An 18,821-nucleotide genomic window follows, 5' to 3' on the forward strand; every position below is an offset into this window, starting at 1 on the left:
GCAATTAATAATGGGTGCTATTAAAATTATGTACAAAATAATGACGATATAGAAATAATGAGTTGAATTAATCCCTTGCTTAAATGATTGCCTTTGACATGCTCTTAGCCAAGCTGCTTTCCCTACATAGCGAATTAGTGGCTCTTATGTATGTCGCCTTCGCTTCCATTTTATCATTATTTCACCCCTCAACAACAGGACTTAAAAAGAATTCACTTGAATAAATTATTAGTTTACCAAACTCTGAAAGCTAGACTTCCATAATTACAAACTGTATAATTAACATCGACCCTGTATAGATATGATCAATATTTGCTCAATAAAAAATAGATTTCACAACTTACTGATACCAAGTGAAACTTTTCAGGAAGAAGCCAAATAACGTTCATTTTGCGGGCAAAATTTTGATCGATTAAATTTTCCTTATGTTCTGGCACTTGAAACCAATTCCGAGCTTTCAGCATTGCTTCCTGCATTTTCCTCGATTACTGGAGGAGATGGTGGTGTCCTTGTTTCAGCTATATTCAACCGCAATGGGCGACCTTGCACTTCCTGAAAAAACACATCATTACATTCAGAAGGAATGTGGTTATATAGTTAGACTGATATCATAAGATGAACTTGAAATTACAAAACTGATGTACCAAAAATGTTCTTACCACACCATTCATAATGTCCAAGGCAGCTGCTGCAGATTCGGCAGTTGTAAAAGAAACAAACCCGAAACCTCGAGATCTTCCACTGTCCTTCTCATAGACGACCTTGGCACTCAATATGCCTGGCTGCTCAGCAAAAGCTTCTCTAAGACCCTGTGAGTTGACTCCCCAGCCAAGGTTTCCACAATAGATCTTGTAAGCGCTGTCTACAAAGCCTCTGTAGTTGTCCCTTATTTTTGCCCCCATTACCAATCTTTCCCCTCCTTTGGGTACCTCTGGGAAGTTTACCTTAGCAGTCCTACCACCAACTTGCTGCTCACCAAAAAAGTCATTAATTTTAGCATTGAGTTGATAATTTATATTAGAAAGCTCAGATGTGATCAAGGCTTTTAATAAGATAATTTGAAAGCCTGGTTGCGGCATTTGAGTATTGTTTTTTATAAGATATCTCCTACCGCACAAAACCAACCAAAATAAGAGAGATCTTTTGGAAGAACAAATTGTCATCCAAAATGATGATAAGGCAAGGAAAATAAATAAATAAATATATATATATATATATATAAGGATAAGGATGGAAGACTTCTAGAAGGAGCTAATACCAACTCAGTAATTCTGTTACAAAAGGGACAACTCAACAATTCTGCTATTGCCCAGCAATATGGCAATTTTTTTTTTCTTTTATTTTCAGTGATGCATAGCATTGATGCAGTGCCTGTACATATGTCAAAACATCTGAACACATTTTTGCAGAGAGAAAAGTTCCTCATTCTCTGTTATTTTTTTAAATCCCTTTATCTTTATTTTCTGTTATGGTATTAGGGCTCTTATGGTTACTTTCTTCATGGCTCAGTCATTGATCCCTCACAAGACCTCAGTTCTCCTTAACATGTTAATCCATCTGACAATCCTTCCTTCCTCCTTACCATGGTCCTTTCTCTTATTTTCTTCAATCCCTTTATCTTTCTCTCTCAGTTATCTTTTTTTCTGCTAAGATACTAAATTTTAACCAAGTTTTAACAATGCAGTAATTTATTCTGATTGCTTTGCCTCCTAGTTTTAACATCTACAAACTGATGGAACTTTCCAGTAACTTCCCTTTAACCGACGTTTTTTAATGTAACCTTATAGAAGCTGTGGCCTTGTTAGGATAAGTTTCTCATAAATACTCCTAGGAAAAGAAAATAGAAAAAAAAGTTCTCTATAAACTAAAATTAGTTTATGTATAAGTTAAAACTAAGTTACTGAGATATTAATGAGATAACTTCTACAACCTCTACAAATTAATTTATGTATATACTAATTTTATCCCAAAAATTATTTTATTTTCTTCTAATTTTTTTCTCTTACAAGTGGTTATGAAGAAATTTATTCACACATAGAATATATAAGTATTAGTGCCTCCATTTGGTATTGCTAACTATTACAAGAGAATAGTATTTATTTGGGGTCAATTTTGCTAAAATAGTATTTCATTTTGATAATTGCAACATTCAGTTTTGCCAAGACAATAGTATTTATTTGGAGGACAAAATTGAAATAGAAGGTATAATATTTCTTTGAAATGTGATAACATCAATCAATATGACCTTTTTAATGCTAAAACCACAATCAATATGAAATGGAGGAAGTAGTACAAATAATGCAACAAGAAAATAAAACCCTATGCAAACTGAATTTTTTCCATTTTTTAGGAATGGTGAATCATTTTCTCATGAATAATTTTCATTATATAAGGACTTCATCATCCTTTGATAACTCAGAAAATCAGAACAAACTCTAGGGAATGTCTATCACACTACTTTGATTAAAGACAGGAGGAAAAAACAAATTATTGGATTAGAAAAGCAGCTACTTCTGCTGGAAAGGAACACCTTGTCGTTATGATTATGAACACTGAGTAAATGAACCATAAAAGAGTTCTAATAATACAGTCTCTAACTCTCTTTGCAACATATTTTCACCTATTGATTGAAATTCAATTCGCTAGTTTGGGAATGAAACCTGCTAAATGGAGAATAAGACCTAAGCATGTGGTAGGACCTACATGAATTGGAGTCTGGATGGTGTATTACTAGCATCTTTCACAAACAAAATTGTATAGCAGGTAATGTACTGAGACTTACAGAGCCATCAAACATTCGAATTGCCTCTTTAGCATCCTCTACACTTTCCATTGTAACAAATGCAAATCCCCTGCTTCTACCCGTGACACGATCATACACAATCTAAAAAATTCAATCAAACAAAACAAGGTAAGAAACAGTATTAGCTTGCACCATAAATACCTCAAATTCATCAATCAAACAGAAAAACAAGCACAAAGGGTGAAAAGGTTTTGCAAAAATGGCAAAAGGAAGAAACCTCAACAGACGCCACGGTGCCAGCTTCTGCAAAGAGCTCTGCCAATTGGGAATTAGTAATTGAAAATGGCAAGTTTCCAATATAGAGCCTCCCAGCATCGTTATCGTAGTCTGAAACCTTTCGCTCTTCCTCTTGTTCTGTTTTTTCAGAGGTTTCTGCTACTGGCTCGTCTTGTCGGGACTCTGTTATGTCTTGACCCACTTCCAGCCCATCGAAGGTGGCGGAAGGTGGGGACAGCCGATGAAGTGGGAGAAATGAAAGACTGAAGCTTTGGGACTTGAGGTTAAGATTGAGTTGTTTTTGGAAAATGGGTCTCTGAAGGAAGTTGGAGGTGAGTGAAACGGAAGAGTGGGTGAGGGAAAGATTGTATATTCTGTTGCAGATAGAGGAGGAAAAAGAAGCTGCAGCAGCCATTTAGCGTGTGAGAGAGAAAGGGTTGCTGTTTCAGAATTGAGTATGGAATTGGAAGTGAAGTGACACCTATTGTTAATGCTGCAGAGTTTGGGTTTTCTTATTCACAACTTCGCAGGATAAGGTTTTTTGCTTGGGAACACCTCCAAATGTTACTCTCACTTTTTCTTTTTTTCATTTTTTACTCAAAGTTAAAATAAAGATTACTGTTTCCATTTTATATGGTTTTGTTATAGTGGAATATTCAATAATTTTATGAAATTAGTTTTAAGAATTGGTTCGGTATTTTTTTAAATGCAATATGTTAATACAGTTCAAGTTCTCTGCATCAATTAATTTTTATACTTACAACTGATAAAATATTTTTAGAATTTATTTATAATATAATTATTATAAAAATAGTAAAATTATGGAAACATTTAATTTCTAAGAAGTAGACCGTTGTTAATCTTAGTAGTTGGATGTAATGATTAAAAAAGGAATGAGATAATAAACATTATGATAATTAACTGGTAAATTAAAACAATAAATCATGAATAATTCAAACTGTCAAAGAAGTTGAGAGAGTAATTTGTTTGGCGGATGGGTAGGTAGGAGTGGTGATTTGGCATACTTTGAACTATTATGTACCCAAAATTAGAAAGTTAAATATTCCACCCAAATTTTCTTAAATTTAAATTATTATACGAAATGTCAAGTTCTCGAAATTCTAGCACGATTTCAGTTTAATTTTTAGAAAAATGTAAATGATTTTAATAATTTTTTTTAATTTTAAATAAATGAATTAGATTAATTCTATTTTAAATTTGATTAACTTTGTCCACATAAATTTTAAATCTTAATTTATATAATTATGATATAATATGTAGTATATTTTGAAGATTACAGGCCTATCTTAGTCTCGTGTCTCAGGTTCCACTCCTGCAAATTGTATGACAGTTTTTTTTTGTGTGTATAAAATTAAAGAACAATCAATTGTATGACATGTGAAAATCGAATTAATGAGCAAAGTGGAAGTTTTACTATAGCATGTAACAAACCATGCTTCTTTTTTTCATCTCAAAGGAAATCTTGAAACAGTAGTCAGTCTTAGAGCTGAAAACAGAAACAGAACTCATAAAAAAAATCATGAAATAAAAATCAATTTTTAGAAATCAAAATAATTAGTTGCAATAGTAACTAAATTAGAGACCATTTTTGAAACTAAAACAAAAATTAGTTTCTAAATTAGTTTCTATTATTATTAAATAGTTTATAAATTGGTATCTAATTAGCAATCAATGTTTTAACTACCAATTATTTAGTTTCTAAATTTAGTCTCTAAAAGTTTGGTTGCTAATTAGATACCAATTTATAAACTATTTAACAATAATACAAACTAATTTAGAAACAAATTTTTGTTTTAATTTCTAAAATGGTCTCTAATTTAGTTATTATTGCAACAAATTATTTTGTTATAAAAATTTAGTTTATTTTTTTTAGTGTAACATCTGAGTTCAGTGAATAATGCTGTCTAGTTATCAGATATTTCTTGATATTTAGACGATGGATTGATGTGGCTATGAGATAGTCCATCTACCTTTGACTTGTCTGCTGCATATGGCGATAGTTTGGTAGGATAATAAAATTTTGACTTGCTCAAGAGGAGAAAAACACACCAGTGCATTGTTTTAACAAAGACCACACGTCAAAGTTCTATAATACATAGTTCCTAAATACAAAACCAAGTTTAGACATAGCAGAAATACACATAAGTGGAGTTTCATGCTTTTATTTTCACACAAAGATAAAGACACTGAATTGTCTTCTGCGTCAGGGTATCAAGTCATTAGTTTGTAGCATGTCAAAGACAGTTCGGTGCAGAAAGACAAATTACTACAGGTACATTGAGCCAAGGATGAGTTGCCTACAGTTACTATGAGCCAAGGATGGATTGCCAAAGTATGAGCCAGGGATGAATTGCCTAGACCAGATGTTAGGACGATCCTACAGAACGAAACTTGTCACAGTCAACACAGCCAACTGAAAACAAGCTTCTTCATCTGGTCTCATAAAGGAGGGGCTTGGTGCATCATTGAACTAAACCCCCCCCTTGATTCTTTGCTAGTCAAACTTTAAGGTTGCAGCAGTTACCTGCTGCTGCAGCCCATTTGGTGGGTATGATCATACCACGCCCACCATCTATCATGTCTACCAGAGTGTGCACAGAAGATCCAAAATGATTGAGGGAAAATCTTTCAAGACCTCCACGTGAATACATGCTAGTCACTTCTGAGCCCGAAATATTTGGACTGCTGCCATTAGTCTCTTTTGATGAATTCAAAGTTCCAGCCTCAGACTGAAGGAATTCAGAACTCTGAGAACCACTGGAATGCAATCGTTCACCTACAGTTTCATGCACTTCATTTCCAGTTTTGCCATTTCCATTAGCAGATTTTCTTGTGTTCAAGAAGCGACCTCCACATCCTCTTGGTCGCCGCATTGCATGGAGATGGCGCGATTCATGCATATAAGGCTGTAAGACAGATTTACAATTCAGTTAAGAGGAAATAGTACTATTTCACAAGTAATCAGTGCCAGTGATCAGCACAGAATGTGAGATTGGATTCTTTAATACAGAAACACCTTAATGATCAAATTTCTTCTGTTAAAAGAATTTTAAACGTACTTGATATCATAATTCATTGTCATATTATTTCTGCCTGTTAAAATCACAAAAGAATACAAGTGTTTATTGCTGAGATGATCCAAGTTTGTGAAGCTCATTTGACAATTTAAACTTTTATGTCTTTTCTATTTCTTTCATGAGAATTGGTGAAAGAAAATAAAAATGAATAGTTGAATGAGTGATTCATATAAAAAATTGCACAAATTCATTCATGTCTATAGAGTATGATACTATGATACAAAGTCACGTAAGATTCATCTTATGATATAAATAGTCAAATCCAATCGAATGGTATTGAACTGTGAATCATATTTGAAGAATTATGACAGCATGCACCTAACAAATGCACTATATATTGCAATGGTATATAGTACTCGTTACTTAAAAGAAATAATCCACCACTGCATAAGTCATATTTGGGTGAAGCTGAGTGAGGCTACAATATGTTGATTAGTATAAGATGAAAAAAAAATTGGGATACCTTGCGACGTTTAGTCAATTTGTGATGAAGTACAGCTTTGGCACGGGACTGCCGACGCCTAATGATTCCATGGTACTGCTTAGCATTTACGTAAATTGGTCCATCATCAGATGTCATGTTAAGTGGCAGCATTATACGTCCCTAAATTGTTACAGATGGTACATAGATGATTTAGTAAACAGTGAAAGATTACATTATATTACCAAAGGCAAAAGCATATATAGTGAGAGCATGTATAACCAAGCTTGGTGAAGTAAAAGACAGACCGAAATTTGAGGTGCATAAGCTGAGAAGAGCCCATAAAATTGATCCGTATAGGGATATTTTGCACATATCTACAAAGAGAAGGGTACCAAGAAAAAGTAAAACATGTTTAATCACACAAATAAAAAATGCTAAAACATCAAAGTGGTTACTTTTGAGAGAAGATTTTACCATGGGCTGACTAAATCCTATCTCAAAACGAGAATGGGAGTCAGCTAGTGATGGCTGCAGTGATATGGTTGTCTGAAGCGTTTGCGCTTCATCTGACATTTTACAATCATCTGAAGAAGAAACGTCTTAATGGTTACCACAGGAAAGTTGATGTGTCAAGTACAGCAAACACTGTCACTTCTAACAAATGAAAAACAAAAGCAGAGTAGTTTTCTAAACAATCAACAATTCTACGGGAGTCTGCGATGGGATTTTAGATTCAGAACTCAATCCACGAAAAAATCAGTTTCAAGTGTTTTGGAAGCTAGCACATGGGCCTAAAAGGATAATCTCATTTTATCTGTCTTAAAACTGATAAACAGCATTTTGATGAGCAATCTTTATGGAATTTTGGAACACAGCGTGAGAAGACAGTAGGAATTGGCTTCATCAATAATACCAATTTTTTTTTAAAACAGTAGTTTAATACTCTCTGTGGATGAATGTGTTTCTGCTAGTGTGTGTGAAAGTGTGAGATGATATATCTTATTAATGGTCTTACTTCTGAAGGTTATCAGTTGGTAGAATGTTTCGAGTTTCAACCCTCAGCTAAATTTATTGACTATCTTAGCTTAATTACAGCATATGACACACATGTGTCTGAAACGTATAAGGAGATACACATAAATGTTCAATTCAAATGAATATCTAACCATTTTAACATTATTTTAACACAATCTTAAAAAAAAAATACAATAATTTTAAAATCTCAAACTTTTGTATAATTATGACTTGAAAGAAAAAACAAAACCTACTCATGATCAGAAATATTTAGATTATATATGAATTATTGAAAATGTTTTTTTTTTATTTTCTTATCATATCTTCAATACAATGTGAATTTTCTTTAAATTGTTAATTTGTTTTTAAATGAATTTAAGCTAAAGTGTTGTTTTCAATAATGATAATCAAGAAAGGGATGAAATCCCTTAAATAAATTATATTTTTTTCACTTTTTGGATTTTAGATAAATGAATTAGATTCATTTTTATTATATTTGACTAATCTTTTTCACATAATTGTCAATTTATATGATTCATAATAATAACATATAGATTCATGTCTTCGTGTTTACATTTTAGAAATTATATTTGTTGAAGTGTTTGTGTCCATGTCATATCCATATTCGTATCAGTATCCGTTCAATAATGACAGTCTTTTGAGGTGATTATGGAAAGCAGTTTCCTCAAAATTCAAGCTAATTAAGTACTGAAATACTGTCCACGGATTTTTTTTAAATCAAATTTTGTTCCCTATAGTTTTCACTCAAAATTCAATTATGTCCCTACCGAGTTTAAATTTTAAAACCATTTTGAGAAAATCCCTACAGTTTTCCAACAATGGTAATCAACCATGTTTATTGGATTTATTCTCTGTTTAGAGTGAAAGTATTGAACTACAATATGGACCATTTTTGCATTGTTTGAAAATTATAAGGGACTTTTTAAAGGGTTTTGGACTGTAGAAACTTAATTGAGTTTGGAGAGATACTACAGAGACGATGTGAGTACGTTAACCTTTTTATTTCATTGACAAAAGGGGTAAACTCTAAAGTGTCGTCTGCAATGTTTTCAGTGAAGTAATTTTTTATTTTACTTTCACCAGTTCAGGTCAATAAGCACAATTAGTCACACTCTAACGTTAGTAAATCAAGAAGAAAAATTAAGTTGAAGTCCTTAGATCGTTCATATGTATAATTTATTTCCTTGTGGTGATGGTGAGGTGACCCACCATTCTGAACATCAAGCTTCCCTTGTTTGCATATCATTCTTCTTTCAAATGAAAATAAGTCCGAAAACAAAGGGCCAGAATATTTGTTGCAAGATAGTTTTTTTAGCCATCCAAAGTTTAAGAAGAAATAAATAACTTTTTTGCTTTTTCTTTGATTTTCTCAAACTATGTGCAGTTAGTATGTGTTTGTATAGGCATTTCCCACCCAAGAAGGACATTTTTAGGAATCAAACCTTACTAGAAATATTACTCATAACTCCATCAATAGTTAATTTCAATTACTATTTTGGTGAAAACGCATTGAACTAAATTGTACAACTTAACCAGAGAGATACATCCAAAATTAAATACCTGGAAAGATGGTAAACTGAGTTGTATGTCCTTTGCCCAACACATGTTCAGCTCCTCTTGCCGAAGGCTTATTGACAGCATGCTGGTCTATGCAGTTAGGAAGCTCCAATGAAAAGGGTTTCATTTGTACACAAGACTCACCCCCATGAACAGCTTGAGATCCAAAAGCACTCCACCAGGGTGCTGAAGCTGCAGATGACAAGGCCCCCACAAAATTGGGTGCATTTCCTTCATGTTCTTTAAGATAAACAGTTTGCATCGCCATATACGCCCTCCAAAAGATGATTTCTAAGTTAATGGTATTGGTGCGTAGAAAAAAAGTTCCTGTAAGCAAGGATGGAATAACAACCATCAAAGCAAGACAACTAATAAGGCCAAGGGGAAGATACAAAATATCAAATTTTCCAAGAAAGAAAAAGAAAAGAGGGGAGAATCAGTACATAAATGGCATGTACCTCAGATTTTTATTCAGTCTTCAGCATAAACATCAACAGAGAGGAGCTGAATTGAAATATACATCAAAAGACAATTTCAATTTCCATGCCTTGCCAATAATCAACTATAATACTAACTAATAACACACAAAATAAGTTAATTAGACTATTCTAGAAAGCCAAAGCAATAATCAGAAGACCTTAGAGCTTGAAAAGTGACACAAAAGTGAAGACAATTAGAAGAAGACAAAAGTGAGATGGGAATTACAATCAAGAAAAACACACCCCAACAACTATCCCAACAGAAAAACAATAAACCAGATATGAGCATACATACGAAGTACAAAACTAAGATACATAAACCAACAGAGCCAGGAACCCAAGCTAGAGATACAAGAAGAACCAAAAAAACAAAATAAAACACACACACACACCATGAAATAGAAAAGTCAAGTTCCAAGGAGTTTTTCTTATGTCAGCATCAAGTTCCAAGGAGTAAGTTGACAATAACCGTTAACTCCAAGAAGGAGAAGAGACCAAAAGGGAGAGCACTAACATATGAAACTCAGTGATTAGAGAGACTGAAGAAAGAGTAGCAGCATCGAATCCTACGCAGAAATAGAACTAACCCCATTAGATTGGAGCGATGTCGGTAGACAAGAGCAAAGGAAAGGAGAGAGAAAGTTGAAGTGAAGGGAAAGAAGGGAGATGAAAGCGTACAAGTGTAATGGAAAATAACACTCCAATGAGGTTTGGTTTTCATGCACACCAAGGTCCCTCCACCAACTCCTTTTAGTACTATGTGACCCCTTCTTTAATATTATTTTATTTTTGAATGAATTATAACATCACTAATTGCCACTGATCTAATCTTTTCAAGTATCTTACATTGATTATACTTGCTTTTCTACCTCTCTCACTCTCCCCTTCATCTCTAAAACCCAAAATAGGATGGTGCAAATCAAGGATGGTGGCCAAGCTGTGCCAATATTTTAACCACCACCCTCTCTATTTGTGGCAATGCCCTTTGATTGTTTTCTAATTTTATATTCTCACTACTGCAAGTTGAGGAGGCACCTTATGCTAAGTTTATAGATATTAGAAAGAAAATGTGGTCCTGTCTTGAGTTCTCAAGTCTGCATGCTTGCTTATTAGCCTTTGGTTTGGTCCATTAGATGATGAGAGGGGTCGGTAGCATTATACTATTTTAGTTACACACATACCCTTTGATTGCCCCATTTTCGTATTTACAAAATTTGGTTGCTCAAGAAAATTGTCTAGATCTCCCATTTTTCTTTACTGTATACGTGAATAGAATTGTTGTTTCCAACACTCAAAAAGTTTAACCGTTCACGCCCTTTAAAAATTAAATTCATTTAACTACCTTAAAGTTATCTATCACTTTCGTTGTTTGTTGCACTACTTTTATACATATTTGTGGGACACCAAACCATATATCACCCTTTTCTGGTCTTCCCCTACCCTCTCCAGTTCAAGAGTTGCTTATGCATAACCATTATGACATGGAAGGAATCGAATAATACCTATGTTATATTAATTTGCCAATATTAATTGGTACTTTAAAAAAAATCAGTGATTGTTATACCAAACATTTTAATAAATATATAAATTTATTCATGACAGTCTATTACTATTGAATTAAGGTTATTGGCACGGTAATTTTGATAGTATAGCATGTTAGCATATCTGCAAATATCTCCTTTTATCTTATCTTAGTCTAAAAAATATTGTTCAAACTAAGTTTTTTTACTGATTTGACAAATTCCATTATATTATGGTCTACGTTTTTAGAAATAACAGAGATCAGATCAGTAGATAAAACTTCGATTTCAGTGATGAAACTAGATGGTTCAGAAATAGTATGTTATGAACAGAGTGTCATTAAAAAAGAAAACATTTACACATCTAGAAATCCGCCTACAACGCGAACAAGGCATAATACTATTTACACTGGATATTCCCCCAGTTTTCTTATCTCTTTGGATTTAGCTTTCACCATAACACATTCGTACCACCATTGTTACATTTTCAATAAATTTTTAGATAGAAACTATTGTAATTTGCTTAGCTGCCACTGCTGAAACAACCACCAAGTGTTATAGAAGTAAATTAATTTGGAAAGCATGAGAGAAATATGCATTTGATTTTCTTCTTCTTATCAGGATTTCATGATGAAATAGTGATGATGAATATTTGACTATTGACACTATATTAGTTCTTTGAACACTCAATCCGTAATCTTCTTTAGCCTAAGTACATGAAGTTTATTTATAGTGTTAAAATATAGTAAAGAGAAAATAAAGGTTTATAATATACTTAAGAGTCCAGATGAATCTTAGGTACATGTGTAGATTCTGTTGTCTCCAATCTATTTAACTTCATTTTCATTAGCCGGCTATAATGTTTATTTTGAACATGTTCCATGGAAACCTATGTTCTAATTTAGGTAGCTCTCTAAGATAACTGTTACTTAGGAAGACCAAGACCTCCTTTTTCATTACTTTTCCCTTCTTTTATGATAAGAGGTTTGTCAACAAATAATTGTACACTATTTAAGCGAACCACTCACTAAAAAGACACATGTGAAGAGAAGCGGAAAGGAGGGAAAAAATCATACAGAAACCAAGTACAGGAAAGGACCACAAATTATATCCTTTTGTTGGGGTTGGCTCATTCCCCCTCCCTAAAAGAATATTCAGTTATTACTTTTATTTTTTTTATTAGTTTTAAGAGCGAATCAATGAAAATAATACAAATTATCTTTATTCTGTTCTCCTTTTAGTCAATAAATTATCTCTCTTATCATCTCAGTGTGTTCTGTTGTTTCTATTTTGTTTTTGGGTTTTTCAGGAAAATAATGTAATTTTTTTACAAATTACAATTTTGGGTGATTTTTTTTTTTATGAAAATCGGCGAGTTGTATACTATAGGAAAATTTTTAGAGTGAAAGTCGTACTCTATGGATATGATTTAGGTTGGAAAAGAAATTATGTGAAAGTCGTACTCAAAATGTATGACTTTGTCAATTTTGTTAAACATAAATTGTATGACATTTTGACAATTTTGATTAAATTTGAAATTAATTTTAAGTGAAATCTTATGTAGCATGTATAATTTCATTGTAAAACAATACAATCAAAGTCGTACCACCTCTATACGACTTCAGTGTATAAAGACCACATACGACTTTAGTTAACATATATATTATATTCAACTATAATTATGATTATAATTATTTTATTATTACGATTATAATTATTTATTATTATTATTATGATTACTATTTTTATTATTATTATTAATATTAATAATAATATTAATTGTAAAATATTTATTATTATTATCGTAATTAATGGTTATAGATTTCTATGTTTACCCTCACATTATATTGGTTTGATTCCCTCTGAAAAATTTGTTAAAGTTAATAATAATGAAAACACCATTATTATTAATAATAATAATAACAATATCGAATTAGTTACTAAAACTTATTTTATTTTAATAATTATTAATTTTAATCTCATTAGCGATCGATTTAACAATTAAATTTTTAACAATTTTTCGTTGTTAAATTGGTTTTTTAGAATTGGGGTACCAAATTACGATCAAAATTGCGACTGAATTTTTCGATAGCAATCTTGCTACCAATAAAAAAAAGTGATAGGTAGATAGTTTTCGACTATAATTTTTTTTATTACCTGTGTTTGGTTACTATTTTGATTGCAAATCAATTTAGCTACTATTTTTTAACTTTCACGACTAATTTTGATAATTATAAAAGATTGTTTTTTTTTAGTGTTTGAGGTAATTATCCATATAAAAATATTAGAAGATTACAATATACAAGTTTTTACAAGTATATCTTTTTACATTCCTTTCATATTCTTAGTTTTTGCTTAAATCAAACTACACAAACTAATTACAACCTTTAATTATAAACAAACAAGTGAAGTGATAAAATAAAAATAAATAAAAAAACAAGACAGAAGTAAAATTAGATGTAATGTAAAATCAAGTCTTTATCAACATAATTAAAATACAACAGTCGTGGAACTGATTGCGTACATGATATCAAAAGGCTGTTTTTCCTTTTCTTTCATATTAGTGTAAATTGTCTTTTGGAATGTTTAAAATAGTGTTTTAACAAATAAGACAAAACGCTAGTGTCTATGGCTTATTATTACAGTATCATTATACTCAGTTTAATTTCTCCAAACAAGTAAATTTAATTACATATTTTATCATTAAATTGTCATATTTTTTAAATTTTACTATCCAAGTTTACTTTTTTCCACGTATTTTCTATTATTTTTTAAATCTGTACAACCATTTAATTTTTTAATAGAATGATAACATGTAAGGATTTTTAAAAAAAAAAAATCAAAACAAGTTAAATTTACCAAAAAAGTATTAAAATGATGTTGCTTTTAACGTATCATTATTTGGTAAAAAAGTTAAATATATAAGTGAGAAAATTATATTAAGAAAGATAAGCATGAAAAAAAAAGGACGTGGATAGGAGAAGAAGAGTTGATGAAGTAGAGATGTGTGTGCAATAACTTTACAGAAAGAAGTGATTGCGTTGTTAGATCCAATATTGAACCGAACGAAGAACATTGTTGTTGGTAGTGATTGCTGTTTCATATTCATCCCTTTTATGCATTTGCATGTAATATATTATTATATTTTCATTATTTAGGAAGATCTACTAGATCTTTTACTTATGATGAAAAGCCAATTATAGAGTTCAACACCCAATCACACTTTCCCAACTGCCCACGACAAAAAACGAATATTCATCAATCCAGTAATTAGAGCAATTCATTTTTCAACTTCCAAATCTACCTACCTATTTTTATTAACATACATATTTAACTATAATCCAACTGAAGATTCTATTCAGTTATATATACTATTTCTAGTTTATGTGATAAAGTTTCTACCACTTTAGTACAATATTAAAAATTAGATTTTAAGAATAATGCAATTAATTTATCAATTTATGAAATGTTATTATACCTAATCCAATCAATACGGATCTTTAATATCATCAGATACTGCTACTAAAATAATAAATTAATTCTGTCTAAACCTTTTCATTTATTGAGTAGTGTTTGGTGGGCATTTAAGAATTCTATATCTAAATATAAACTCTTATAAACAATGTATTATTGACCAAAAAAGTTGGTAGATATTGTGGCAAATAACATAGTTATAAAAAAAGTAGTAGATTATTACACTTAACACTAGATTACAGAAAAAAAAAGTGTATTAAAATGAAGTGGTATGAAGAAGGTGTGGTAAGGCAAAAGCACAATGAAGTTCCAAGTGGAAATCTAATGTAAGGGCACGTAGAAAAAAGAGAAGGGTGTTTTTAGTTTGGGTATTACATTATGGGATGTGGATCCACAGCTATTGCACTTCCTAAAAGATTACCATTATGATACCTTTTCATACTTTTTTTTCTTCCTTCAAATAAAATCCAAAACAGATTGTGGCGTGGAGAAAGAAAGAGACTTCCATTTCTAAAAGTTTTGGCTTCAAGTGGACATATATATACAACATGCTCATCACATTTTTGTTTCTACGTTTAGTTTGTCCCTACCCGTACATCTGACTTTTCAACTTTTATATACAAAAGTATTCATATTATTTTCACCATTCATAATTATTTATTCCATCAACCATCTATAAAAAAAAAAAAACTTTAATATAAGGAGATGAAAACAGTTGGGATACACCATTCATCAACAAAATGGATAATGTTGCTTCTATTATTTTTGTTCTGTTTCTTTTTGTTTCTATCTCTAAAATCATACGTTGTATATATATGTATAATAGTTTGTTTTTTTTTGCTTTATATTTGTTATCTTATATTGCGCAACATTAAATGTTAGCTGTACTTTACTTTTGTATGACATTCCACGGAAAAAAAAGAGAGAAACAAAATGCATGACAAATAATGTGATGAAAAAAGTTTGTTAGATTACAAATAATATAACTCTAAATTTTACTAATTGTATATGTGAGTGAAAAGTATAGAGGATTCATATGGTAGAAAATTCATATTCAATTCTCATTATATATAAAAACGTATAGAATCAAGGATAATCACAAGCACCGCAAGTGAAATTGTTTAACTACTCTTTTATTCAGATGGATGCGAGGAAACTCACATTATAACAAAAATAATATTTAATAAATGATTAGAGTAAATTCTCATTTAAATATAATCATTAAATTTGTATATTTACAATGAAATGGAAATTATATTAGTTTTTTTGAAATAGTTACTAATTCACAAATATAAATTCTTCTAAATTTTTTTTTTCCAACTTGAGCGTTTAAGTGGTTCCTAGTTAAGTTGTTGTTCTTTCTTGATTAAGTCATTTTTTTTTCTTATTTATAGAAATGCTCATCCCCATATTTCTTTTACATGGTTCTAATATGAGTTATATTTACAAATTAATTACAATTCTGTATATTCAGTTAATTTCTGCAATCATCACCCCCAATCACGAAATAAAATGGATTTTTCATTATTTTTTTAGATTAGCATTAAGACTGTTGGGTTCAGTTCATGACCTCATAACCCTCCAACCTCAGACATAAGTCAATGAAGTTGATACGTTCATAACCATTAACTTCAAAGATCGACATTAATATCATTTTACTACATTATTGAACTCGTTCGTGACCTCGTAGAAATATTTATTAAAATGAATTAATCAGTAAATATAATTAAAGAAGTATCTTATGAACTCTTAAATAAATAGTTTCTCTCATTTGATGGGATGTTGACTTTTTGTGATGTGTAATGATGATTCATTACTACCTTATATAATTTTTTTATTTAACTGGAAAAGAGAACATAATATTGATGATGTGAGAAGTAATCTTGTTCCCTAAGTTTCTTATATAATCCCTAAGAGGAGGTAGAAGGTACTGTGTGTGATTATTGCCCATTCGTGGTTAAACTTATAATTTAAAGCAATTACCACGATATTGTGAATCATTTTCTACTTTATTACGTTGAGGTCTAACATCAACCTTTGGTAGCACTCGAAGATTATCTTGAGACGTGAGAAGGGAAAAAACCTGGGTAATATTTTAAGCCTAAATCAAATTGTTTGGTTTCCTTTTCTACTAAAAGTGATCATATGAAAAGCACAACCCAAATTTGTAACCTTGGCTACCCTCTCTCCCTAACCATGGTTTCTGGGTGTTCGTTAATGCTAGTTGGATGAGGTCATATATGTAGTGCAAGGCTCGAATCATCAACCTCCATCAAGAACAATAGGAGAGAAAAGTGAATAGCTTCAACTTTTTCATTTCATTTTTAAGTAAAGTACTTTCAAAAAAATAATGCATGCATGAATACCTATAAAGTTAAACTACACGAGAAATATCCACACATTAGCAAATTTATAATTATAATTAATGCCATAGTGGGTTCAGTTTAGAACTATTCACTTGGTTAGCAAGCATGATATCATGTGATTGATATATAGATATTAATTACTGGCAAGTAAATTTACAACGCGATGATAAAAGGGGACATGTTGATGTAAAGACCATGTCATGTGTTAATGATTGTTTAATAAGAAGGTGAAAGTAACTCTTGTGCATGTTCACTACTATTTTTGTGTTATGAATAAAAAATGTAAAGAGGCAGTGGAGTTTGGAATCAAAACCCTAGCAATGCTGGAACAGGTACAAAAAGAACACAAACTAAGTCAATTTTTGACACAGATTTTAAGTGGAAGTTTGAAATTAACGTTGGTGATTGCCCAACTAAATTCCAGACATATATGTCATTTAAAAACACAATTTCTTATATTGATTTTTTTAGCTTTTTTTAATAAGTTTTCGTAAAATATATGTCACAATAAACTATTTTATTTTATTTTGGTTTAGGATTTTGGGTTTTGGCAAAATCGGGTACAAAAGAAAGGTTATTAAATATGATAAACCAATATGTCAAGAAACAATTTAACATCTTTAAAATAATTAATGAAATAGTTACTATAAATTTTTTCTTACTTTTTTTAGTAAGAGAAATTCATTGATTATTTCTTTATTAATAGATAATCTTCAACAAATTCTTAAGATTTAGCAACAGAGAGACTTGAATTCTACTAAGAATCACTTAGTATATTTCAATTAGATTACATGCCCACGTAACACAAGTTGAATGCATTTATTATTAGAACAAATAAACTATTATATATGCATCTACTAGTCCAATTAGCTGTTATCTTGTCAACATAACAAAGAATCTTTTGTAACCAAAATAGCAAACTGTGAATGACAAAAAAGATGTATAAATGCAGGATAAAATAATAGAGGAAAACAAAAACAATTAGTTCTTACAATCATAGGAACCGAACTTCAATTATCGTTTAACAATGTGAGTTGTTCCACCGTAAGAGCGTAAGAAGAACGAGGACCATTTACTTTTATTTGAATTATACAATTTTAAACTTAAAAGTGTCTTTATCTGAAAACAAAAATTGGATTACAAGATTTGGAAGTTATTTTTTACTTCTAAATTATAACATCAAAAAGTTATTTTTTTTAAAAGAATATTTTTAAATTGTTTAGTTCAAAAATTACTTTTAGTTTTCAGATTCCATATATGACTTTTAGATTGCAAATTTTGAAAGTTAAAAATAATTTTTGAATTGTAGAATCTAAAAATTAAATGTCTTTTCTTCGTCCAAAATCAACTAACGGTGACTGAAATTATTCTTGATGCTTGTGGTCTCATTATCGGAAGTCGTGATGACAATTTTATTAATGAAAAGTTTACGTCAGTGATATTTTTTTTTATGACCAATACTGTTAAAGAAAACAACTAAAATTATGAAAGCCATCTGAAGTAAAAAAAATGACTTTTCAGTTTGCATAACTCATAAATTTTATTTTAAAGAAAATAACTCTCAAATTATATAATTAAAAAAATAACTTTAAGATTGCTTAATCCAAGAAACCCTTACACATAAATAAACTTAAATAAATAGATATTCATAATTAGGATAAACGTGTAAATATTTAGATACATTTTAAAAGTGAAACACAATAAAAATAAAATTTAAACAGTACACACAAAGACACTGAATCCACACATTCAAAAATTATAAACACACTTTAAAATTAATAAAAACTCTAAACTCCTTTTAATCACACACTAACAAATCTTGCGTACAATTAGTCATATAAACACTTAA

The 18,821-nt window shown here is 30.7% G+C and overlaps 2 protein-coding genes across 11 annotated transcripts; both read right to left on the minus strand.

The window, feature by feature from the left end:
- Window positions 1-201: 201 nt before the first annotated feature.
- LOC137814642 (33 kDa ribonucleoprotein, chloroplastic) lies at window positions 202-3,561 on the minus strand. Its single transcript, XM_068617472.1, has 4 exons — window positions 3,021-3,561; window positions 2,783-2,884; window positions 660-968; window positions 202-552 (listed from the first exon to the last, which is right to left on the minus strand). Exons 1-4 carry the CDS (start codon window positions 3,432-3,434, stop codon window positions 424-426), a joined length of 954 nt encoding a protein of 317 aa, XP_068473573.1. The 5' UTR covers window positions 3,435-3,561; the 3' UTR covers window positions 202-423.
- Window positions 3,562-5,075: 1,514 nt separating this feature from the next.
- On the minus strand, window positions 5,076-10,740 carry LOC137814643 (nuclear transcription factor Y subunit A-10-like). Of its 10 annotated transcripts, none has more exons than XM_068617476.1 (8): window positions 10,291-10,740; window positions 10,005-10,178; window positions 9,592-9,637; window positions 9,137-9,460; window positions 7,016-7,125; window positions 6,847-6,915; window positions 6,581-6,721; window positions 5,076-5,946 (listed from the first exon to the last, which is right to left on the minus strand). In XM_068617476.1, the coding sequence occupies exons 4-8, from the start codon at window positions 9,399-9,401 to the stop codon at window positions 5,539-5,541; spliced, it is 993 nt and encodes a 330-aa protein (XP_068473577.1). In that variant the 5' UTR covers window positions 9,402-9,460; window positions 9,592-9,637; window positions 10,005-10,178; window positions 10,291-10,740; the 3' UTR covers window positions 5,076-5,538. The 10 variants fall into 10 exon arrangements, with proteins under 10 accessions (XP_068473577.1, XP_068473576.1, XP_068473583.1 ...); XM_068617475.1 differs by having other exon boundaries at window positions 10,127-10,178; window positions 10,291-10,694; XM_068617482.1 differs by having other exon boundaries at window positions 9,577-9,637; window positions 10,127-10,178; window positions 10,291-10,630.
- Between the last annotated feature and the right edge of the window lie 8,081 nt (window positions 10,741-18,821).

The sequence above is a fragment of the Phaseolus vulgaris genome, chromosome 1, assembly GCF_000499845.2.
Source record: "Phaseolus vulgaris cultivar G19833 chromosome 1, P. vulgaris v2.0, whole genome shotgun sequence".
Taxonomy (NCBI): domain Eukaryota; kingdom Viridiplantae; phylum Streptophyta; class Magnoliopsida; order Fabales; family Fabaceae; genus Phaseolus; species Phaseolus vulgaris.

What these genes read in the sequence shown, in the direction of transcription:
- LOC137814642 (XM_068617472.1), bottom strand. Translation starts at nt 3,434, where the DNA reads ATGGCTGCTGCAGCTTCTTTTTCCTCCTCTATCTGCAACAGAATATAC. An exon ending in GCACCGTGGCGTCTGTTGAG is followed by an intron (nt 2,885 to 3,020) that starts GTTTCTTCCTTT and finishes TGAATTTTTTAG; the next exon opens with ATTGTGTATGATCGTGTCAC. An exon ending in TGGACATTATGAATGGTGTG is followed by an intron (nt 553 to 659) that starts GTAAGAACATTT and finishes GTGTTTTTTCAG; the next exon opens with GAAGTGCAAGGTCGCCCATT.
- LOC137814643 (XM_068617477.1), bottom strand. Translation starts at nt 9,401, where the DNA reads ATGGCGATGCAAACTGTTTATCTTAAAGAACATGAAGGAAATGCACCC. An exon ending in TCAGTTTACCATCTTTCCAG is followed by an intron (nt 7,126 to 9,136) that starts GTATTTAATTTT and finishes TTTCTTCTTCAG; the next exon opens with ATGATTGTAAAATGTCAGAT. An exon ending in TAGGATTTAGTCAGCCCATG is followed by an intron (nt 6,916 to 7,015) that starts GTAAAATCTTCT and finishes TTCTCTTTGTAG; the next exon opens with ATATGTGCAAAATATCCCTA.